The following is a 26,462-nucleotide window of genomic DNA, read 5'->3' as shown; positions in this document are numbered from 1 at the left end:
ATGTCAAGTTCTAGAAATAAACAATTCCTATGTTTTAAATTGTGTACCATACTGAGTAGTATGAAGAAATCTCACCCTGTCCATCTCCAGGAATGTAAATCATCCCCTTGTCCAGCAAATCTACTAATCACAGTCTTTTATTCAAGTAACCCTCATTTTACTTAATAATGGGCCCAAAGGGCAAGACTAGAGATAACATTGATTTTATTACAGCATATTTCTAATTTCTAAATAAAACTTTTTTCCCCCAGTACTAGGGACAAAACCCAGCAGCACTCTACCACTGAGCTATATCCCCAGCCCTTTATTTTTCAAGATGGAGTCTCACTAAGTTACCTAAACTGGCCTCAAAGTTTTTATCTTTCCTATTTAGCTTCCTGAGTAGCTGGGATTATAAGCATGCATCACCACACCCAAACTTTATCATTGGTAGGTACATGTAGGAGAAAACATATGTATTGACACTATTCATGGTTTCAGGCATCCAATGTGAATCTTAGAATTTAACCTCTCCTGATAAGTGGAACACTACTATATACCAATACTGCTCAAAATAAATAAGAGGTACGTAGCATGTCATAAGGAAAGAGCAAAGGTAGTCAGAACTGGGCTTTCAATCATAATCACAATAGCTCAATCACATTTTTTGTGTGATCTTGGGCAAATTACTTAATACAGGAAGACTTTGTTGTCTCATTTATTATATTTAATATTTTTAGACACTGATAGACCTTTATTTTATTCATTTATTTATATGTGGTGCTGAGAATCGAACCCAGTGCCTCACACATGCTAAGCAAGCATTCTACCACTGAGCCACAACCCCAGCCCTGTCTCATTTATTAAAAAAAAAAAAAAAAAGAGGTAACACCGATCTTGTAGAGTTGTGAGCACTACCAATAACGTGTACAACACATCTAAAACTATTATATTAACTGGAGCTCTAATAACATAAATGAAAGCTATAATGGATTCCCTGAAAAGGGTATGCAATGAGGAGGTGATATGGAGATACTGCATGGGCATTATTTCGTGTTATTCCAAGGGCAGATAACTAGCTCATGTCCATTTCAAGATGACTTTAGTATTAATTCAAAATACACAGCTTTCCTTTCTACTCATCTTATACTTCCTTCAGGACCTATCTTGACTATAGGTGGGTTCAGTCTGGCCTTCAGAATGTTTTAAAACATTTTTAATTAATTCCAAACATTGAATTAACATATTTTACATAAAAATACAGACTTTTGCTTCTCTTGACAAATCATAAGATCTGGCAATATTAACCCTATATTCCCACAAGAAAAGCTGGAGCTGTTCCCTTATAGTGTATTCTTCAATTATAGAAAGTACCTTTTAGATCATTGCAATGATTGGCCTTACACTATCTGTAGTGTAGACACTGGAGTTTTCAATCTCTACACTAGGGTTGCACAGTTGTAATCTGTTTATGAAGTGGGAAGAAAGGAAGACAAAAGATGAATCTTTCCCGAAGAAACTTCGTAAAAGTTAAAAGACTAGAATAGCAAGTAGTTTGAACTTTCTTGAATTCTCCCCAGAAGCAAATTTAATGAAAAAGAAACTGCCTACGGGGGTGGGGTTGTGGCTCAGTGGTAGAGCTTGCCTAGCATGTGGGAGGCACTGGGTTCGATCCTCAGCACCAGATAAAAATGAATAAATAAAGTAAGGGTATTGTGTCTATCTACAAATGAAAAAAAAAAAAAAAAAAAGAAGAAAGAAACTGCCTACAATATCTTCTAAATGATAAAATAAGGATGCTGTACATCCAATTTTAAAAAAATGATAAAATAAGGATGCTGTACATCCAATTAAAAAAAAAAGAACTTTCATAGAACTTATCAGATTCATAAAGAGCATTAAATCAGTAAAAGATAATTTCTTTGCCATACTTAAAAGAATTAAAATTTGGGACTCAAATACATGTACATGCATATTCAAAGCATGTGAACAGTGGTGCTATTCACAACAGCCAAAAGGCAGAAACAACCCAAAAGTTCATCAATGGATGAATGGATAAATAAATCAGGGTAACCAAACAAAATGGAATAGTATTCACCCTGTTGTGAGTTAATACAGATCAGCCATGTTTGTGTCTTTCACCAATGCCCGAATTTATTGGGTAAAAATAAATACACAAGCTACAATTTCATTGTCTTTAAAATTCATTAAGTACTCATGGCTCACTTGGTATCCTGACCACGGCAATCCCACATTACTTTATTCCACACCAATCTTTTTTTTTTTTTTCTTAGTAGCAGGGATTGAACCCAGCAGCTTAACCTCTGAGCCATACATATCTCCAGCCTTTATTTATTTATTTTTTTTATTTTGAGACAGGGTCTCGCTAAGTTGCTTAGGGCCTTGCTAAATTGTTGAGACTGGATTTGAACTTGCAATCTTCCTGCCTCAATGTCCAGAGCTGCTGGAATTACAGGCATGCACCACTAAGCCTGGCCAAAGGTGGCAATTTTTATTAGCACAATGAATTTATTTATCAGTTTGTATTTTATGATTGTGCTGTGCAGCTGGGATTTTTGTTTGATTTTTGTTTTCTGTGAGTTCTATATGAACATTTGATTTATTTGCTAAGACGAGTTATCAAGTCATTCTTCCTAAGCACTTATACTCAAAATGGAATGACTTCATGGTAAACTGCTGCTTTATAAAATGGAATAACTCAGGGCTAGGCACAGGCTGCTCTCCACACACCCATAAAAAGGAATAAAAGGTGGATAAACCTCAAAACCTTATCACAGCATGAAGCATAGCTCAGTCATAAGAGTATCTGCCTAGCATGTGTGAAACCTGGAATTGATCTCCAGCACCACCAAAAAAAAATAAATAGATAGAACATAAAAAATTTTAATTTTCTGAATAAAAGAAGCCAGACACAGGGCTGGGGATGTGGCTCAAGAGGTAGCGCGCTTGCCTGGCATGCGTGCGTCCCGGGTTCGATCCTCAGCACCACATACAAAGATGTTGTGTCCGCTAAAAACTAAGAAATAAATATTAAAAAAAAAAAAGAAGCCAGACACAAAAGTCACATATTGTATAATTTCATTTTTATGAAATATAATAGATAAACCCAAAATAGGTAAATACATAGACAAAGAAGACAGACTGGTGGATTCCCCGGAGCCAGGAACAGGAGAAAGAGGGGATGAGGAGGAGCTGTTCAATGGATATAGGGTTTTTCTTTTTGGCTACACACCAATGTACATTTTAAGATGTTTCGGTTATGAGAATTTATGTGAATTTGAATGCAATTTAAAAAAGCTTTGTTAATTCCTTATGTGACTACCAGGTAAAATATGCCAACAAATTCAATGGGATCTCTTCCACAAGGAAAGAAAATCTCTGACTACCTCCTGAGTACCAAATGCAATGCTAGATTCTTTAAATTCACATTATCTCAGCAAAGTTATTAATTTATCATAATAGGGGGCGGGGAGGTATGGGTGTAAGTACCAACTGTCCATTTGAATCCCAGCTCCACAGGATTAAATACAATAATAAAATTGGACAAGCTGGACTAAATGCAACAATCCAAGAATCCACTGACTCTTATAAAGAATTAAACAAATATTCATTATTAATTGAATAAATGTTCATTATTAATATACTATAATTAAGTATATTATAGCTAATATAATAAATATAAATGTTGTAAGACAATACCAATATAACATTTTAGTCTTGGGGGGGCTGGGGTGGTAGCTCAGCAGTAGAGCACTCGCCTCGCACGTGCGAGATCCTGGATTCAATCCTAAGCACCACATAAAAATAAATAAGTGAAAGAAAGGTATTGTGTCCAACTACAACTAAAAAATAAATATTTTTTTAAAATAACATCTTAGTCTATTTCCTATTGCTTTTTTAAAATAATAATAATTAACTAGCATCACAGTTTTGTTTTGGTGCTAAGGATGAAACTCAGAACCTCTTTTGTTCATTCTAAGCACACACTCTACCACTGAGCTACATTCTCCCTCATCACACTTTCATATCTTCCTTTTAAAAAAATATAACATTCAATCACAAGACATTTTCTTCTATTATTATTCTCTAAATACATGATTTATAATATAGTGTCATTTATAAAAATTAAACTAAAGATAATAACCAAGCTTCCTCTATTTTCCCTAACTGAACCTTAAAGGATTTTAATAAGCTAAGAAAAAATTTTTAAATAACTAATTTATCTTAGTTATAAAAATTCTCTTGATGGAAAAATAAGTATCTTATGTTTTAAATGTTGTTTATTTAATAAACTGAAAAGTTGAAGTTGAGATTCATATTACTAAAGAAAGCAGCAGAGCAAGGATTGGAATCCAGAACTGCTGATTCCAAAACTTATATACTTAATCACAATACTATAGATTATAAAATGATTTGGGTATGGTTTTATCTAATAACAAACAAGAACAAGATTAAAGCTAAAAGATGTCAAGTTTGAAGTATTCACTGGAATATGTAAGAACTAAAGAGATTTAGAAATAGAAGACAAGCTGAGAGTGATGATACATTGGGAGTGGTAGTACATGCCTGTAACCCAGCAACTAAGAAAGCTGAGGCAGAAGGATTTCAAGTTCGCCACTAACCTCTGCAACTTAGGGGCAATCTTGTCTCAAATTTAAAAAATAAAAGTAAAAAGAGTAGGGGGTATAGTTCAGGAATAAGCACTCCACGTTCCTAGTTCTAGGTTTTAAAGGAGAAAACCAAAACATGCAGACTAATAGTCCCATGGATTCATGATCTTCCTCCAATCACCTCAGGAGTGTTTTATTGTTGTTGTTGTTGATACTAGGGATTAAATCCAGGGGTACTTCACCCTGGATCTATATCCCCAGTTTTTTTCATTTTTTTGATTTTGAGGCAGGATCTTACTAAATTGCCAAGGGACTTGCTAAATTGCTGAGGCTGGCCTTGAACTTGTGATCTTCCAGCTTAGGCCTCCAAAGTCACTGGGATTACAAAAAAAGTATTCCTGTCACTGTACCTAGCAATAAGTCTCTCCAAGCCACTCCTCCACATTGATCATTCTTGGCAAGTGACAGTTTATTTCTTAACAGAGAAAACAACCTAGAGGTCATGAATTTACCATACTTCCTTTCCTTACCTTGGTGCCTTTGGATCCAAGGAAAGAAGAAACTCTGGATACTAGATTCCCTTTTCCTTAGGCTCCAAAACTATTCCTGACCTTTATCTTCAACTTCACACCACAAAAGATTCATATTTTCGGTCTGGGGTTACGGCTCAGCGGTAGAGCGCTTGCCTGTATGTGCGAGACCTTGGGTTTGATCCTCAGCACCACATAAAAATAAGTGAAATAAAGGTATTGTATCCAACTACAACTTAAAAAAAAAGATTCATATTTTCATTATTTCCTAGCTTCTACCCTTTGGTTCTCTTCACAACCATCCTCCACTTTCTCTATTCATTTACTAATCAACTACTACTTGACTTCTGTTCATAAACTCCATTCAAATTGTGGTGTTAGCAAGAAATTCCTAATTGATTTATTTCCACCTTCTGACACACCCTACTAGAACAACTTTCAGGAAATTCCTCTTCCACTATCTTCTGTTTCTTTTCTTCCTTCATTGGCTTCTCTTTAATCTACCCTTCTCTCAATGCCCCTTAAGTTATTTTGGTGGTTTTTTTCTCTTTTCTCTCAGTGTGGTGTTAGAATCAAACACAGAGACTTGCATACAAAGTACTCTAACACTGAACTACACCTTCATCTTTCCTCTTTCAATTTAGTTGGCTTGCTCTTCATCTCCAAATTCTACACACCAAACAAATTTAGGATCATGATACTCTTACTTGTATTCTCAAAATTATTTTATTAAAAATGTAGCTGTGCTGCAATATCAGAGATTTGAATTAAAGTTCTTCGTTTGGTAAACACCATGTTATTTCAGCTTCCTCCTTAGATTTTTTTTTTTTTTTGGTACCAGGGACTGAACCTATGGGAGCTTAACTACTAAGCCACATCCCCAGCCCTTTTCTGTATTTTATTTAGAAACAGGGTCTCACTGAGCTGCTAAGTACCTTGCTAATCTGTTGAGGCTGGCTTTGAACTCATGAGCCTCCTGTCTCAGCCTCCCAATTGCTAGGATTACAGACATGTGCCACCCATGCCCAGCATCTCCTAATATTTGAATGCAGTATATACCAAAAAATAAGAGAACTCAGTCCCGTTTTTAAAAGGTGACAAGTTGAAATAAAAATTCTGATTAAGATTTTTTTATTAATTCATGTATTCATATTTACCAAGGATTTGTACATATATGATATGTTCAAAACACATCAGAATAGCCAGGCACAGTGGTGCATACCAGTAATCCCAGCAACTCAGGAGGCTGAGACAGAAGGATCACAAGTTCAAGTCCAGTCTCGGCAACTCAGGGAGACCCTAAGCAGCTGAGTAAGGGCCTGTCTCAAAATACAAAAGGTTGGGGATGCTATAGCTCAATGTTAAATAAAGTGTCCCTGGGTTCAATTCCCTATATTTAAAAAAAAAAAAAAAAAATCAGATACATAAAGCTAATTTATTCATATTTGCCACTAACGTAACTAGAAAGAAATATGTACTTAAACCTGAAATTTGCTTGTTTCTTCACAAAATAAATAGCTATTAATGTTGAATTTTAAAATGATTAAAAGCCAGGGGCTGGGGTTGTGGTTCAACAGTAGATCACTCACCTAGCATATGTGAGGCCCTAGGTTTGATCCCCAGCACCATATATAAATAAATAAAATAAAGATATTGTGTCTACCTACTAATATATTTTTTTATAATATATATTTTTTATTTTTATTTTATATATATATATATATATATATATATATTTTTTTTTTTTTTTTTTTTTTTTAATAATTATAGCCAGCCACATTGGAACACACCTGTATTCCCAGCAGCTCAGGAGACTTAGGCAGGAGGATCTTAAGTTCAAAACCAGCCTCAGAAATTTAACAAGGCCCTAAGCAACTTAGTGGGATTCTGTCCAAACAACAAAAAGGTCTGGGGATGTAGTTCAGTGGCAAAGCACCACTAGGTTCAATTGTCAACACAAAAAAATAAATAAATAGGATTAAATTCTTAAATTGCTCAGACAGGGACAGGTGTGAATCCATTCTTATATCCACATCTTTTTGCATAATGTCAAGTTCCCAAGCATAAACCTTATTATATTCCAAAAGAAAATTATTCCATTCCATAGAGAAAGTACTCTAAAAAAATTTTTTTAAAGAAATCAAAGGGCTGAGGTTGTGGCTCAGAGGTAGAGTGCTCACCTAGCATGCATAAGGTACTCAGTTCCATATTCAGTACCACATAAAAATAAAATGAAGATATTGTGTCCACCTAAAACTAAAAAGTAAATATTTTGATTCAAATGTATGATATGTCAAGGTGTAACTAATTAAAACAAATTAAAAAATAATACAAAAAAATGAAAAAAAAAAAAAAAAAGAAAAGAAAAGAAAAAAGAAATCAAGCTCAGTGCAATGGCACACGCATGTAATCCCAGCAACTCGGGAGGCTAGAGGAGGATCAAAAGATCAAAGCCAGCCTCAGCAACTTAGTGAGATCCTATCTCAAAATAAAAAACTAAAAATAAAAAAAAGGGCTGGGATGTATGTGGCTCAGTGGTTAAGTGTCCCTGGGTTCAATTCCTGATACCAAAAATTAAAAAAATCAATCAATCAAAAACTGAATAATACAATACTTAAAATTAGCACAATTACTTAGCTTTAGGTGAATCTTCACTAACAACTCACCCACTATATTGGAATTATGACACATCACTACTGAAGAGACAAAACAAAACAGCAAGCTCATAACAATGAGACTCACAAAGGTAGTTTACCACTACCAATGAAACCAACAACTAAAAGAAAATTCATTTCTGTTAAGGATGCATACCCTAGAAAAGACACAAGCAAAATTCCAATAGATTAAACGTTTATATTTTAAAAGCCAAAGATTTCCAGATGTTATAATACATTAATTAAATGTTATTTGCCTGCAAAAAACATACCCTTACCTCTTAAGAGTTCTACACTGAAATATCAACATATATTATAATAGTAATAATATTCATCTTTTAACTAGACTATATTTTAAAGAAGAGACTGAGGGGGGTGTGTTAAAACATGAAAACCAGCCAGGCACCATAGCGCACGCCTGTAATCCCAGTGGCTCCAAAGGCTGAGGCAGGAGGATTGTGAGTTTGAAGTCAGCCTCAGCAAAGGCGAGATGCTAAGCAACTCATTGAGACCCTGTCTCTAAATAAAATACAAAATAGGGCTGAGGGTGTGGCTCAGTGGTCGAGCATCCCTGAGTTCAATCCCCAGTACCCTCCCCCCAAAATTAAAAAAGATGAAAACCGTAAATTTCACAAAAATTGATGTCCTTTAAATTTTAAAGTTACCTAAGCCTATAGTCCCAGCTATTTGGGAGGCAGAGTGAAGAGGGCCCCAAGTTCAAGGTCAGTCTCAGTAATTTAGGGAGGCCCTAAACAATTTAGTGAAAGCCCATCTCAAAATAAAATATAAAAGAGCTAGGGATGTAGCTGAGCAGTAAAGTGTCCCTGAATTCAATCCCCAGTACCAAAAATTAATTAATTAATTAATTTAATAAGGTACTACTTTTACCCCATCAAATCCAAAAAAGTTTTAACAAATCATTAGAGGGAAAATGAATACTTAAATAGAAAATTGGCTATAAGATAAAAATAGACACATTTTAATAGATAAACAGTTCAATCTCTACCTGAAAAAATAGTCAATCTTAATAGCTAATTAAAAGAATAAGCAAAATATGAAATTGTTATTTTTTTTAAAAGATAATACTTGAGGGGTTACTCAGTGGTAAAGCGCTTGCCTAGCATGTGCAAGGTGTTGGGTTGGATCCTTAGCACCACATAAAAAGAAATAAAATAAAGGTATTGTGTCCAACTACAACTAAAAATATATATATTTTAAAATAAATAAACAAATAAATATAAATGTCTTTAAATATAGATTAAAAAATGTTGGGCTGGGGTTGTGGCTCAGTGGTAGAGCACTCCTCTAACACATGCGAGGCCCTGGGTTCAATCCTTAGCACCACAGAAAAATAAATAAATAAAATAAAGGTACTGTGTCCGACTACAACTAAAAAATAAATATTTTTAAAAAATGTTTACTAGCATACGTAGTATTTTGCTATTATTAAGTATATAAAAATAGTGTTCTAACCAATAAAATGAAGTAGTCAGACCCCACTAATATTCTGTTTACAGCCAGTCACCTAAATGCTTCCTCATATAACTGACATTTTATTTTAAAGGGATCAATTGCTGGGCTAACATATATGAGGGCATGGGTTCAATCCTCAGCACCACAGAAAAATTAAAATTAAAAAATAAAAAAGAAGGCTGGGACTGTAGCTCAGTGGCAGAGTGCTTGCCTAGCATGGGTGAGGCACTGGGTTCCAGCCTTAGTGTCAAATAAAAATGAACAAAATAAAGGCAAGCTGTTCATCTACAACTACAAAAATTTGTGTTTTTTTTTTTAATAGAAAAGGATTAATTCAAATGTTCATGAATATTAATCACAAGACTGAAATAACTAAAAAAAAATTTTTCTTCTGGACTTAAGAATCTTATGACTAAAAGACTAATTTCTAGCAGAAAAAAATAAGTCTTAAAAATATTCGCTGACCACAGCTGCACATGCCTGTAATCCCAGCAGCTCGAGAAGCTGAGGCTGGAGGATCGAGAGTTCAAAGTCAGCCTCAGCAAAGGTGAGGTGCTAAGCAACCCAGTGAAACCTTGTCTCTAAATAAAAAATACAAAGTAGGGCTGGGGATGTGGCTCAGTGGTTGAGTGCCCCTGAGTTCAATCCCTTGTACCAAAAAAATAAAACTGGGCTGAGGTTGTAGCACAGTGGTAGAGCGCTTGCTCAGCATGTGTGAGGTACTAGGTTCAATCCTCAGCACCACATAAAAATAAATAAAGGTCTATTGACAACTAAAAAAAAAAAAAAAAAACAAACAAAAAATATTCTTCACTTTTAATACAATTATTCCAAAAGTATTAGTATTATACTAATGAAATCAATAATACAAGTAGGTTGTCTCAAATCAGTGTTTTAGATGCTACTTTGCTCCCGGAACCCTGAAGAAAATGAAGGGCAAAATAATTTATATGCAGTATTTTTTGCACATGGAAGATATATACATTTTTTTAAACCAATCTATAAATAACATTATTAAATCTTATTTCCCATTGGCATATTTTTAAAGGTGACATTTGCTCCTGGAAATATTATAGTTAAAAAGTTACAAGATTCAGGTCTAGAGTTGTAGCTCAGTGGTAGGTCACTTGCCTTGCACACATGAGGCACTGGGTTCGAATCTCAACACCACATAAAAATAAATAAAGATATTGTGTTTATCTACAACTAAAAAAAATATTAAAAAAAAAAAAAAAAGGTTACAAGATTCGCTGAACAAGGTGGCACACGCCTGTAATCCTAAGGGTTCAGGATGCTGAGGCAGAAAGATCATGAGTCCAAAGCCAGACTCAGCAATGGTGAGGCACTAAGCAACTCAGTGAAACTGAAACAAAATAGGGCGGGGGATGTGGCTCAGTGGTTGAGTGTCCAAATTCAATCCCTAACACCAAAAAAAAAAAAAAAAAGAAAGAAAGAAAAGAAAAAGAAAGTTACAAGATTCAGCCAGGAGTAGTGGAACAAGTCTGTAGTCCCAGCTACTTGGGAGGCTGAGGTAGGAGAATCACTTGAGCTCACAAGTTCAAAATCAGACTGAGCACCAAACACAGCAAGACCCCATCTCAAAATAAATAAAAATAAATTTTTTTTTTTTAATTATAAGATTCACTTAATAGTTGTTGTGGGGTAGGTTCATAGGAGTGATCCTCACACACCCACATCACTTCACTCTACTGAAATCCCAGAGAAAGCACACCAGGTAAAAGACTTCAAAAAGCCAGATTATATAGAGCTAAAGTTGGATTAAAAAAAAAAAAACAAAACACTATCTCCAGTTCTAACATCACATTATATAAGCTGGTTACATTTTGTTGTGTGGAGCACAGACTTTCCAAAACCCTTTAATAACCATTAATAATGAGACTTGTTCCAAAAATTAATCCTCCCAAACACAAAGAGAAAAATACAAATCCTGCCGATAAAAATTATATTTTTTGATAAAAGCAAGAGGAATCATCTTCTATGCCATAAAATTTAAGGTCACATTTCTAGCTTCGTCAACTATCCCTGATGGTTCCATTAATTTAATCATTCTAGATTTTCTTTTTTCACTCTTGAATGGAGATATAATATTGCCTAAGAGAACTTTTTCTCATTAAATTACATAGTTACACATTTTGCCCTAAAGCTACCTCTTTCAAGCTTCAAGACAACTTTCTGATTTGAGTATTCTGAGTTTAGTAAACAAATCCTCAATTTTCATCTTATTTATATAAACTATCTTTACAGATTAAATAGTTCCAATTCTTTAAAGGCCTAATTCTTCATCTGTAGTCAATTTAATGCAGTTATTAGCCCAACTTAAGATTGGCTACATGGTTGTGTACAACTACCGTACAATCCACTCAGACTTCCAATACCCTCCATTCCTTCTCTAAGAACATAGAGTACGGGTACTGTGGCTCACACAGTGAGGATCCCAGAGGCTCCCAGAGGCTCAGGAGGCTCAGACAGGAGGACTGCAATTTCAAAGCCAGTCTCAGCAAAAAGTGAGGCGCTAAGCAACTCAGTGAGATTCTGCCTCTAAATAAAATACAAAGTAGGGCTAGGGATGTGGCTCAGTAGCCAAGTGCCCCCTGAGTTCAATCCCTGGTGCCAAATAAATAAATAAATAGGGTACATTCCCTGCTTTGAGAATCTTAACATCTGTTACGGTTTAGATATGCAGTGTCCCTCAAAAGCTCATATGTGAGACCATGAAAGAATGTTTGGAGGTGAAATAATTAGATTATGAGAACACTGGCCTAATCATTGGATTAATCCACTGACATGGGCTATGTGGTAAATGAAAGCAGGTAGGGTGTGGCTGGAGAAAGTAGGTGGGGGGCGGGGGCGTGACCTGGGGGTTTATATTTTGTCCCTAAAGAGCAGAGTTCTCTCTGCTCCCTGGTTGCCATGTACTGAACTGCTTTCTTCTGCCACAGCCTTTCCACCCATGATGTTCTACCCAGAGTTGGTCAACCATGGGCTCAACCTCTGAAACCGTGATCTAAAATTAAAAAAAAAAAGAAAGAAAGGTTTTCCTCCCTTTAAGTTGTTTTTGAGAGATGTTTTAGTCACAGTGATGAATAGTTGACTAAAACCATGTCCATTATATTTTCAATATAAAAACTGGACTACACTAGGTATTTTTTATGGTTTAATTACACCTATGGCTGATTTTAATACTTTACAATTATCTTATGATTTGGACTTCTTTTCCTGAACAGATGTATACACTGCTAACCCTTATCCATGTGGGATATATTCTGAGACCCCCAGAGGATACCTGAAACCACACATAATACAAAACTCTGATTTGGGGATGGGGTTGTGGCTCAGTGGTAAAGAACTTGCTTAGCATGTGTGAGGCCCTGGGTTCGAGTCTCAGCACCACATACAAATAAGTAAAAAACAAAGGTCCATTTATAACTAAAATAAATATATATTTTTTAAAAACTCTGATTTTACTACATCTTTTCCTATACATAAGTATATAATAAAGTGTAATTTACAATATATATTAATAATTAATAAAATAATAATTATGACAATATGCTAAGATAAAAGTTATATGAAGCCAGGCATCGTGGCACATGCCTGTAATCCCAGCGGCTCAGGAAGCTGAGACAGGAGGATCTCGAGTTCAAAGCCAGCCTCAGCAAGTCGAGGCACTGAGCAACTCAGGGAGAACCTGTCTCTAAATAAAATACAAAATAGGGATGTGGCTCAGTGGTCAAGTGCCCCTGAGTTCAATCCCCGGTACCAAAAAAAAAAAAGGGGGGGGGGCTGGGGATGTGGCTCAAGCGGTAGCGCGCTCGCCTGGCATGCGTGCGACCCGGGTTCGATCCCCAGCACCACATACAAGCAAAGATGTTGTGCCCGCCGAAAACTAAAAAATAAATGTTAAAAAAAATTCTCTCTCTCTCTCTCTCTTTAAAAAAAAAAAAAAAGTTATATGAATATGATCTCCCTGTATTGAAAGAGTTTTAAAGACAAATGTAATATTTTTCTAGCTGAGTACAGTGGTGCAGGCCTGTAATCTCAGCAATTCAAGATGGCAACTTTGAGGCTAGCCTGGGCAGCTTAGTGAGACCCTGTATCAAAATAAAAAATTAAAAGGGCTGGGGATATGACACAGTGGTTAAGCACGCCAGATTCAATTCCCAGAACCAAGAAAAAAAGAAAAGAAAAAGTTAAAAGGGCTAGGATAAGGCTCAGTGATATAATTCCCTGGAATTCAATCCTCAGTACCATAAAAAAATAATAAAAATAAATAAAATTTAAATTTTGGGGGTTCTAGAGATTGAACAGGGCACTTTACCATTGAGCTATATCCCCAGCCTGTTTTTCTGTTTGTTTTTGTTTTTTGAAACATACTCTAACTTGCTCAGAGTTTACCCGGTGTCTGAGGCTGGCCTCAAATTTGCAATCCTTTGCTTCAGCCTCCCAATTATCTGGAATCACAAGGGTCAACCACTGTGCCAGATAAAATGTAAAATTTTTTTTAATATTTATTTTTTAGTTTTAGGTGGACACAATATCTTTATTTTACATTTATGTGGTGCTGAGGATTGAACCCAGTGCTTCGTGCATACTGGGCGAGAGCTCTACCACTGAGCCACAACCCCAGCCCAAATGTAAAACTTTTTAAAAAAAGAAATTTTAACCAGGCATAGTGGCACACACCTATAATCCCAGCTACTTGGTAGATGAGGCAGGATTTCAAGTTTGAGGTTGACCTGGGCACTTAGCAAAACCCTATCTCAAAATAAAAATTTCTGGAAAGGGCTAGGAATATAGGTCAGTGGTACAGTGCTTGCCTAGTAAGCATGAGGTGCTGGATTCAATCCCAAGCATGACAATCAATCAATCAATAAATAAATCCCTCATAAATCTATACTTTGCTACTTACAGAGTAACATAAGAATGATATGAGTTGGGCCAGGCACAGGATAGTAAGCCTATAATCCCAGCAACAAGAAACTGAGGCAGGAGGACCCCAAGTTCAAGATCATCATCAGCAACTTAACAAGGGCCCAAGGAACTAAGTGAGACCCTACCTCAAAAACAACTAAAAACAGGGGGCTGGAGGTGTAGCTCAGCAGTAAAGTAATCCTGGATTTAATCCTCAAAAAAGTACCAAAATTAATAATAATAAAAAAATATCTGGGGCTGGGACTGTGGCTCAGCAGTAGAGCACTTGCCTCGCATGTGTGAGGCACTGGGTTCGATCCTCAGCACCACATAAAAATAAATAAACAAAATAAAGATATTGTGTCCATGTATAACTAAAACATGCTTTAAAAAAAATTTGAGATGGTTGAGGTGGTGCATACCTGAAATCCCAGCCCACTCAGGAGGTTGAGGCAGGAGGACCACAAATTCGAGGGCAGATATGCAATCTAACAAGATTTTGTCTCAAAATAAATTTTTAAAAAATGGGCTAGGGATGTAGGTCCAGTGGTAGAGTTATGTTCAGTTCAATCCACAGTACTGGGGATAAAAAAGAAAAAAAGAGCTGGGCAGGGTTGTGCATGACTGTAATTCCAGTAACTCAGTCTGGCTCAGGCAGGACAATCCTGAGTTCAAGATCAGACTCAAAATTAGTGAGGCCCTAAGCAACTTAATGAGATCCTGTCTCAAAATTAAAAATAAAAAGGGCTGGGGATGTAGCTTAGTGGTAAAGCACCCCCAGGGTTAAATCCCTGGCACCAAAAAAAGAAAAAATATATGAAAGAACAAAAAATGTATTACTTTTATGCCCATTTTTAAAATACAATGTTACCTTTTAGAAGGCTATGGTGGTAAAAGAACAAAACTTAAAATTCATCTCTGTAATTCTAAAAAAAGGCAAAATTAATCTACGATAAAGAAAAGCCCATCAGTAGTTCTCTGGGGTTGGAGTGAGCAGGATTAACTACAAAAGAATAAGTAGTTTTACTGTTCTATACCTTGATTATGTTGATTGTACAAACACACACTTGTTAAAAACTCACAGAAGCAACCCCTATGGAAAACAGTATGGAGATACCTCAGAAAACTTTTAATAGATCCTCCATTTGAACCAGCTATTCCACTACTTAGTTTATACCCAAAGGACTTAAAATCAGCATGCTACAGTGACATAGCCACATTAATGTTTACAGCAGTTCAATTCACAATAGCTAAACTATGGAACCAACCTAGATGCCCTTCAATAGAGAAATGCATCAAGAAAATGTGGTACATATACACAATGGAATATTAAAGAATGAAATTATGGCATTTACAGATAAATGGATGGAACTAGAGAATATGATGCTAAGTGAAATAAGCCAGTCCCAAAAAACTAAAAGCTGATAGTTTTCTCTGATAAGCGGATGCTGATCCATAGTGGGGTAGGAGGACAAGGAAGAATGAAAGAATTTTGTGTAGAGGGGAGTCAGGGGAGGGGTAGGGTTGTGGGGTTGGGAAGGCCAATAGAAAGAGACAGACGTTACTACCCTATATACATGTGTGATTACACTAGTGGAGTGACTCTGAAACATGTACAGCCAGAGTAATGAGAAGTTGTGCTCCATTTGTGTACTATATGTCAAAATGCATTCTACTGTAAAATTTATTTATTTATTAAAAAAAAAAAAAAAAAAAAAACCTCGCAGAACACCAAGCATGGTGACACACTCCTGAATTCCAGCAACTGGGAAGCTGAAGAAGGATGACAAGTTCTCAGCCAGCCTCAGCAACTCAGCAAGGCCCTAAGCAACTCAGTGAGACCCTGTCTCCAAATAAAAAATAGGTAGGATGTGTGTCAATGGTTAAGCATCCCTGGGTTCAATCCCTAGTCCAAAAAAATAAAAATAAAAACTCAAGGAACATTTAAAATCAATGTACTTCTGTACATTGAAGAAGAAGACACAAGAATACTATTGAGTAGAACCAACAAAATGTACAGTGTCATGCAAAAACGAACCAAAAGATGGAAAGGGTAGATTTAAAGAAAAAGGGAAAGGAGAACCAAAGTAAATTAATAAAACTCCATGGGAAATAAAACTATTCATATTGTATTTTATAGTTTTCAAACCCCTTCAACTTTATTTCAATTGTATTCCCCTTAAGTCTTAATTAAGTAAGCACTGATAACATCTCTAAAGGACTGCTTTTGTGATTTCCCATAGGGTCACAGGGTAAAACTAGAATTAGAACCCAAAACTTCAAATTCCTAACACAGAACTTTCAGAAAGTTCCAAAAACGAAAATCAACCATAGCATGAAACAGAACTAACTCCTAATGCTCCTATTAGTAGTTTCTCCTATTGATCATCTCTTCTCAAATTAATCTCTGAAATAGCCAGCAGAAATAAGAATCAATAACTTCCATAAAAGTACTGCCAAAGAAATCAAGAGTCACAACCATCTCCATTTCTAAATTCTCCTTAAGTGGTGGCTTCCACTTAACCCTGCTTCTATGTTTTACCTGAATCCCACTATCAGCCAAGAATGAATTTCAACCAGCCATCTGCTTCAGCTAAATCTTAAAAACTATCAAAGAAAAAAATGATTTGTTGATTGTGAATGTTTAAAATTTTCCTCCAAAGGGGTCATCATCATATTTTTACTGATTTCTATTGTGTGACTTTTCATTACTTTAAGGAAACTGCTTATCTGAAGAATCCTATACAAAATATTCTTTTTATACCATCTAAACAGTAGTGTAATCTTTAGGGTCCAAAATACAAACACCCATTATCAAATGTTTGTGCTACACAAATCCATACAAGATCATAACTCTAGGGTAAAACTGTTGAGGTTCAAACTGGGCACAGTGGCACACAACTGTAATTCCAGTGGATTGGGAGGCTGAGCCAAGAGGATCAAAAGTTCAAAGCCAATCTCAACAACTTAGTGAGGCCCTAAACAACTCAGGTGAGACTATCTAAAAACAAAACAAAACAACAACAACAAAAAAAAGTGGTTAAGAACCCCAGGTTCAATCCCCTGGTACAAAAAAATAAAAGTTGAGGTTCAAATTCCATCCTGGTCCACTAGCTATGTAATCTTGGAAAATTAATGAAAACTCAATCAAATTCCTCTGTACCTCAGTTTGCTTTAGCAAGGCATGGTGACACACACTTGTAATCTCAGCTTCTCACAGGCTGAGGCAGGAGGATAACAAGTTGGAGACAGCCTGAGAAATCTAACAAGAACCAGTATCAAAATAAAAAATTTAATAAGTAGTTCAGTGGGAGAGCACTTGCCTCACAAGTGCAATGCCCTGGCTTCCATCCCCAGTACTATAAAAAATGAAAAAGAATTTTAAAAATATTGCTTAAGTAGATTTTTTAAATTAAAACTAATTTTATAAATATAATCAACTACTTATTTCACTGTTAAAAACTAGTCATATTTTCAAAACGAATTACCAAATTTAGTAAAGTACTAATCACAATGTTTTTTGAAAAGGAAATAAATGTTAGACATTTATGGCTGGAAAGCAATAATAACCATCAACCTATTTATCTTATAGGCTGGGAATGTAACTCAATGGTACAGTGCACATAGAGTGTGTTGTCTAGCATCCATAAGACCATGGGTTAATCCCCAGTACTACAGGAAAAAAGAAGGAAAAAAGGCTGTGGGCATAACTCAGTGGTACAGTGGTTGCCTAACATATGGGAGGTCCTGGGCTTGATCTTCAGCACCACAAAAAATAAACAGAAGAGAAAAGTATCCATTTTTTAAAAAGTTAGTAAGGGTCAGGCACAGTGGTACATGCCTGTAATCCCAGTGGCTCAGGAGGCTGAGGCAGGAGGACCGCAAGTTCAAAGCCAGCCTCAGTAATTTAGCAAAGCCGTATGCAATTTAGCAAAACCCTGTCTAAAAATAAAAATAAAAAATAAAAAAGGGCAGGGGATATGACACAGTGGTTAAGCTGCTGGGTTCGATCCCCAGTACTAAAAATAAAATAAAACAAAAAGTTAGTAAGAATCAACCAGGTGCAGCAGTGCACACCTGTAATCCCAGTGACTGCAGAGATTGAGTCAGAAAGATAGCAGGTTCCAGGTCTCAAAATAACAAATAAAAATGGATGGGGAGGCTGGGGTTATACCTCAGTGGTAGAGAACTTACATAGCATGTGTGAAGCACTAGGTCCAATCCTCATTACCACATTTAAATAAAATAAAGATATTGTATCCATCTACAACTTAAATATATATATATATATATATATTTTTTTTTTTTTTAATTGAATGGGGTAGATTGCCCATGGGAGCAATCCCAAGTACCATAAAAAATAAAATAGTTATTAAGATTAAAAATAACTAAATAAAATAAAACTGGAATCTCACTCATGTAACATATCTTCAGTTCAAATCATTAGAAATATAGTTTTATCACAGCATCAGGATTTATTTATATTTCAAAGCTAAACCCATTATCTATGGATAATTCATGAAGAAAATTTCTACCTTTTCATTCAACAACATTTATAATTAGCATCTTATACACCTTGTTATTTTTTTAAACTTAATTTCCATTAACACAACAACAAATAAAAAACATATGAATCTCTTTAATGTAACTTGGAATAAATTGGTAGCCAATAACAAGAAAATAATATAGTAAGCAACATTTCTATTGAAAAATGTCTTTTACCTTATTAATATTAACAGAACTATCCTGTGTCCACTAAATAATCAGGTCTAACTGATCTCTTATATAATTTAAATCTTTTTATTTCATTTAATTTACTTATTTGGAGGGGACTGAACTCAGGGGCACTTAATCTCTGAGCCACATCCCCAGCCCTTTTCTTTGTATTTTATTTAGAGACAAATTCTCACTGAGTTACTTAGGGCCTCACTAAATTGCTAAGGCTGGCTTTGAACTCCAGAGCCTCTTGCCTCAGCCTCCCCAGACTTTGGGATTACAGATATGCACCATTGTACCCACATGATCTTTTTTTTTTTTTTTTTTTATAAGTACCTGCTATTTCCAATAGAAAATATAACCTAATGAATCTACTTTTCTAATAAAAAAATGGCCATTTTTATATGTAATATTGATCACAATAGGAAATGTTTTTCTGCATTACCACTTTCAAGTTAGGGGACTACTACAATTACACAGAAGAGTCAAGAGTGAATCAGCTACTCAGGAGGCTGAAGCAGGAGGACTAAAAATTCAAGGAGCCTGGGCAACTGAGACCCTGTCTTAAAATTAAAAAGACTGGAGAAGTAACTTCAATAGTAGAGCACTCCTTGGGCTGGGATTGTGGCTCAGGGGTAGAGTACTCACCTGGCACAGGCAAGAAGCTGGGTTCAATCCTCAGCACTACATAAAAAATAAATAGGGATGGGGATGTGGCTCAAGTGGTAGCATGCTCCTCTAGCATGCATGAGACACTGGGTTCGATTCTCAGCACACCACATAAAAATAAAGATATTGTGTCCACCTAAAACTAAAAAATAAATTTTAAAAAATATTAATTAATTAATTAAAGGTATGTGTCCAACTACAACTAAAAAAAATATTAAAGAAAAATAGTGGAGCACCTCTGGATTCAATCCCCAGAACCAGGGAAAAAAAAGAATGACTCAAGCCTGGCATAGTAGCACACCCCTGTAATCCTAGAGACTTAAGAGGCTGAGGCAGAAGGACTGCAAATTCAAGGTCAACCTCAGCAATGAGGTCCTAAGGACTTAACAAGACACTGTCTCAAAATAAAAAATGGGCTGGGGATGTAGCTAAGTGGTTAAACAACACTGGGTTCAAACTCCAATACCAAAAAATAATAAATTAAGATCAGACCATGAACCACATAATTAGAACACAGGTTTATATCCATTTATTTTAATAAGCAAACAAATTCTGGTATTAAATGAAAATAAAGAAATCAAGTGCTGGGTATATGGCTCAAGAGCAGAGCATTTGCCTAGCATGTACAAAGCCCAGGGTTCAATCCCTAGTACTTAAAAAAAAAAAAACGAAGCAGAATTTAGACAGATACAAAAACAGATGATAGGGCTGGGGTTGTAGATCAGTGGTACAGCGCTTGCCTAGCATGTGAGAGACCACTGGGTTCAATTTTCAGCACCACATATAAATTTTAAAAAGGTACATTGACAACTGAAAATAAAAATTTTTAAAATACAGATGATAGGGAGCTGGGGTTGTGGTTCAGTGGTAGAGTGCTCACCTATTACATGTGAGGCACTGGGGTGATAAGAAAGAAAAGAAAAGAAAGAGAGAGAGAAAGAGAAAGAGAAAGAAAGAGAGAAAGAGAAAGGAAGAAAGAGAGAAAGAGAAAAGAAAGAAAGAAAAGAAAAGAAAGTCATTAAAAAAACAGATGACGGGAAATCAGAGATATGGATTTTATTGGCAAAAAGCTGGGGTGAACTAGGAATGATTTTTCATGTTATGAACTTGTTTCTATAATTATATTCTTAGTTTACAAATATGGATCCATTCAGATAATAAATACTAAACAAGAAAATAATTGAACTTATTTTTTTTGGCGGGGGAGGGAGGTACCAGGGATTGAACTCAGGCACTCAACCACTAATCCCCAGCCCTATTTTTTTTTTTTAAAAAGAGATAGGGAGAGAGAATTTTTTAATATTTATTTTTTAGTTTTCAGTGGACACAACATCCATCTTTCTTTCTTTCTTTATTTATTTATTTTATGTGGTGTTGAGGATCGAACCCAGCGCCCCGCACATGCCAGGCGAGCGCGCTACCTTGAGCCACATCCCTAGCCCTATTTTTGTATATTATTTAGAAACAGGGTCTCACTGAGTTGCTTAGTGCCTCACCATTGTTGAGGCTGGCTTTGAATTCGCAATCCTCCTGCCTCAGCCTCCCAAGCTGCTGGGATTACAGGCGTGCACCACAGGCCCAGCTTAATGTTAAATATTTTTGATAAATCTAGCTCTCATAAGATATCTTCATATGTATCATCATGTAGGTGTTTTATGGTCTAACTACTTTAACATGGGTCCTTGCAAGAGAAATAAAACATGTTTGATGGCAAATTAAGAAATACTCCATGAAGTCATGACTGGGGATATAACTCAGTGGTACAGCACTTGCCTAGCATGCAGGAGGCCCTGGGTCCTACTCACAATACTGGAGTGAGGGAGGTAGAATTCCATAAAGCCAACAAAACATTGCTATATTTCTAGGGTTTTCAGTTGTCTATAATTCTACATACATGATAATCAAACAGATTGGCAATAGTTGGAAAAAAATAGTTGTTTTCTCCTAAGTCATTATATCATCTCTTAAAAATCTCAGTCTTAAACATTTAAATCATGCCAAGATTATATCAGACTGCCACTGAACTTTTACTTAACCAATTCTTAATCCATAATGTTAACCAATTCTTTAATCCCTTCTTGAATCCATAATGTTATCCCTTGGGCTTTCTTTTCAAATATTTTTTTAGTTGTCAATGGGCCTTTATTTTTATTTATGTATTTACTTATATGTGGTGCTGAGAATTGAACCCAGTGCCTCATGTGTACAGCAAGTGCTCTACGACTGAGCCACAACCCCAGCCCTATCCCTTAGACTTTTAAAAGCATTTAAAGGGGTTTAGGGCATAGTTCAGTGGTAGAGTGCTTGCCTAGCATGCCCAAGGCCTTGGGTTCCATCCACAGTACTGCAAAAGAGAAGAAAAAAAGCATTTAAATTTTTTTTCTATTGTTTTTCTCTATTTTCTTCAATTTGCTTACAGTTATTTTTCCTGTTCTTTGATTTTCTATCTTATTATCTTACACCTCTATATTTCTAGAATAACCTCTTAATCTATTTGTTTGTTTTCGTTTAGTTTCATTTCATTTCCTAGTTGTTGATTTTTTTTTGTATGGCAAACAAAGTAAAGCAAAATGGGTATTTTGCGGTACAGAATAAGAAATGATAACTTCTCTGTAGCTGAATTTTTTTCTAGGCACTTCAAAGGAGATGCCTAGATTCAGAGGTTCAACTCTGAATCTAAGTGCAAACCATTTTATTTAAAAATATATAAATACACAAGCTATGTTCTTTTAAGATAAGGAAAATAGCTGGGCTCAGTAGCACACACCTGTAATCCCAGCAGCTCAGGAGGCTCAGGCCAGGAGAATCGCCAGTTCAAAGCCAGCCTCAGCACCAGCGAAGCACTAAGCAACTAAGTAAGACCCTGTCTCTAAATAAAATGCAAAATAGGGCTGGGGATGTAGCTCAGTGACTGACTGCCCCTGAGTTCAATCCCTGGTCCCTCCCTCCCCCGCAAAAAATAAAATCTATAGTGTATACTTTTGTCCAGGATATTCTGCTTTAAAAATACAAATTGTTTTTAATATAATTGTAACAGCACCATTTTTATTTTATTAAGAGGGTTACATGTTAATTCTGAGATCATTAGTAACATTGTTTTAATGGCCATATATTATTATTGCATTAATTAACTAGACCCCTTTTGCCAGTTAGGTAGTCACCATATTAAATAAAAAGATGGTAGCAAGAAGGACCAGCTCTTAAAAACACATGTTAGTTATATTATATGAGATATATGCTATTGTTGGTATTTTTTTCTCCAAATGGTAGATATTTATATCTATTTCTAAAGCTTAATAATACTCAATTATAGATTTTCTAACTTGTTTTCCTAAAAGAACTTAAATTTGGAAAACGTGTGTTCTATAAAGAAAATGAACATATTTTATATCAATTACTTAAATTCCTCACTCTGAGCGTGTTTTTAATTACTAGAAAGAAATATAGACTACTGATGTAAAGTCTGCATAAATATTACTAGACAATACTTGATATTACATAACACAAGGATTTGTACAGTACAGTAGTTAAGAACACAGACTGTAAAGGGAAAAGACTTAAGTCAGAAACATGGCTTTTTAACTTACTAACTATGCGACTCCAGGTAAATTACTGAACTTCTCTATGTCTTCATTTCCTCATCTCTATAGGAGGATAGTTTCTAATAATCATTTGAAACTTTTATAAGAATTCAATTAGTTAATATATGTAAAGTTCTTGGCACATGGTAAGCACTCTATTGATGTTTGTTGCTTAATGATTTTTTAAGTTAGCTAACATTTACTGAGCATCTACTATATACTAAATTAAATATTTTACATGAACTCCCCTAGTATAATTTTCATAACAACCTAGGATGATGATACTATTATTGCCCCCATTTAAAGATGAGAAAATTAAAGTATAAAGATTAAATGAAGTCCCACACAGTGGCAGCTGCCTGCAATTCAAGCAACTCAGGAAGCTGAGATAGGAGGATCACAAGTTCAAAGCCAGCCTCAGCAACTTTGTGAGATCCTAAGCAATTTAGGGAGACTCTGTCTCAAAACAAAAATGAAAAGGGCTGGGGATGTGGCTCAGTGGGTAAGCGCCCCTGGGTTCAATTCCCAGTATGGGAGAAAAATAAAAAATATCAGCAATGAGTATGTGGGAGTTCATGTCTATTTTCTTTACTTTTATGTATCTTTTAAGCCCAAATTAAAGGTTAAAAAATAGCAATGAGGTAGTACAGATTAAATTCTTCATTAAACAAGCAAACAACTTTCTTATATCATCTCAGGTAAAAATTCAAATAGGACATAATATATCTGATACTTGCATGTTTTGCATTTTTATATAATCTGTAAAAGGATGGTCTTAAATTGTTGACTAGCCACTAAACCAAAATGAAAAATCAACAAAGAGGCAAAAATATGTAAACACATATTAAGCTTGTATGTATTTCCAGCAACTCATTAAAAATGTTTTAATAATTAACACTTTTTTTTAATAATTTTGTTTATTTATTTTATATGGTGCTGAGGATTGAACCCAATGCCTCAAATGTGCTAGGCAAGTACTCTACCACTGAGCCACAATCCCAGCCTCAAATAATAAACACTTTTTCTTCCATATATCTCTCTGCTGCCTAATAACCTCTATGATTATAACACTGATTTGTTGCCCAGGAAATAAATGAGATGTTACACACAACTATGACTCCACAACAGAAATCTGCTTCTTTAAGAGACACTTCTAAAAATTTCTTTCTTCAGATTAGAGTTTCAAAAATATTTGATACAAGGCACTTTTTAAAAAATATTTTTTATTTTATTTTTTTAGTTGGACACAATATCTTTTCTTTCTTTATTTTTATGTGGTGCTGAGGATCGAACCCAGGGTCTCGCACATGCTAAGCGAGCGCTCTACCACGGATCCACAAGCCCAGCCCCACAAGGCACTTTAATACACACTAGCTCACTAAACTAAAGAGGTATCTATCTTAATAGAAAGAATATTAAAGTTTAAACAGGTAAAATCACTTATCCCAGGTCACAGAGTTAACAAATTGCTAAACTGGTATTCAAAGTTAAACTCAATTACAATATCCACTTTCCCCTCACTATATCAGACTACTCTTTTTTTTTTTAAATATTTATTTATTTATTTTAGTTCTTGGCGGATACAACATCTTTGTTTGAATGTGGTGCTGAGGATCGAACCCAGGCCGCACGCATGCCAGGCGAGCGCGCTACCACTTGAGCCACATCCCCAGCCCCCAGACTACTCTTAATCAAGGGGAAAACCTACACTCAAATCAGACTTAAATACTGAGGGCCTTCTTCAAGCGGGCCCTAAAGTCACTGGTTGTATATGTATTTGTATATATTTATGTATAGTGTGTTTGTGTGTGTATACATACTTATATTTCCTAGTGGCACCTTGGCATGGATAACAAGCACTAAATAAAACACACAGAGCATTGTTTCGGCTACTGTGGGATTTTTCCCCCCAAGTATCTTAATTTCAACCTGTTTCTCTCTCTTTTTCTTTTCTTTTTTTTTTTTGTAGTTGTAGAAGGCCTTTATCTTATTTGTTTATTTATTTATTTTTTTTAACGTGGTGCTGAGGATCAAACCCAGTGCCTCATGCATGCTAGGCAAGCTACAGCCCCCAGACCCTGTTTCTCATTTCCATAATAGGAAAATTAACATCCTTGCTGTCCAAATCCAGGATTACAAGATTCAAAGATGATAAATGGGAAATCTATAAAATCTATTTAAAAACACAAAGAATATTTGATGTCTTAAAATGCTAAAAACAACACAAAATGAAGTTTTCTAAATTGTTGCTGTTTATCCTACAGATTCCATAAACATTTCCAGGACTTTCTAAAGCCTTTTTTCTAAGCATAACTTAATCATCATCTCTATTACACAGCTTTTCTTATCCTTAAATATAATGTAAAATTACAAAAACATCAATGTTTTAGTAAATAAATGTTTGAAATATTCAGCATACAAAAGTTCTAAGTTTGGAATTTCCAAACTAAGTATGTGTTTTGTGTCACTCTTCTAGTTATTAACTCACCTTAATGTTTCAGCCTTTTCACATTTGGTTTGTATGTAAAAAAAGAATAAAGATCTGGAAATCTATAGTAGCACCCAACACATAATTTAAAATGATTTTTTTTTTCAAGTCTTCTCAAAGCAAACACAACAGCCAAAAAGCATTTCAACATAGCAACAAAATACACTGAAAACACTTAGCTGCTCTAAAAGAAGGATCAGGCTATTTAGGAGAAAACTACATTGTGTGAGTTTGCAAAGTTTCACACTTTCCCATTTAAATTCCATTTGAGAGAAAGTCTTTGCATACTAACACAATAGGCTTTAAAATGGCACTTTGCTGACCTTCCAATAGTCCAACTCTATGAAAATTCTGTGATGAGTGTAACTTCAGAGAATCTGAAAAACACAAAAAGCATTAAGTACTTTTTATGCTGGATGAGAAAAAAAAATGCCAAGGATAACATACATCTCTTATATAACTATCTTATATTTTTGAGATCTAAGGCCCATACTTGTATATATACTCCCTACAAGAGGAATGCTTAATTGCCTCTACATTGATCTCTAAACTAAACTTAGATTTTAATAAAGTATTTGTTTCATGGAAAATTATCTGACGATTACTGCCCAAATGGTGTTAGTGTCTTGACTATTTTTAGCATCCAAGTGTACCACATTAGTCCTTCTCTAAGATTCATCTCTTGATATTGTCTTCCTCCTGGCACTCAAAACTACAATATTTCTTAACTACTTCAAGTAACATTGTCCGAAAAATATCCACAGGATGGTTGGTGACCGCCAACTAAAGTCATCGAAGCAATGGTTACA

General features: G+C 35.3%; 1 protein-coding gene across 7 annotated transcripts in view; it reads right to left on the bottom strand.

Annotated features, from left to right (window-relative positions):
• The window catches only part of Nfat5 (nuclear factor of activated T cells 5), a 156,054-nt gene that overhangs the window by 76,956 nt on the left and 52,636 nt on the right, over positions 1-26,462 (bottom strand). For 2 of the 7 annotated variants that reach the window (XM_027933039.2, XM_071604758.1), the window contains exon 2: positions 25,977-26,030. The exons of the other annotated variants lie outside the window; for them this stretch is intronic. In XM_027933039.2, the coding sequence (XP_027788840.2) occupies positions 25,977-26,030 (54 nt within the window). The remainder of the gene's footprint in view (positions 1-25,976; positions 26,031-26,462) is intronic. 7 annotated transcript variants of the gene reach the window in all.

The sequence above is a fragment of the Marmota flaviventris genome, chromosome 18 (genome assembly GCF_047511675.1).
Source record: "Marmota flaviventris isolate mMarFla1 chromosome 18, mMarFla1.hap1, whole genome shotgun sequence".
In the NCBI taxonomy this organism is placed as follows: domain Eukaryota; kingdom Metazoa; phylum Chordata; class Mammalia; order Rodentia; family Sciuridae; genus Marmota; species Marmota flaviventris.
This window is presented reverse-complemented; position numbering and strand designations above follow the sequence as displayed.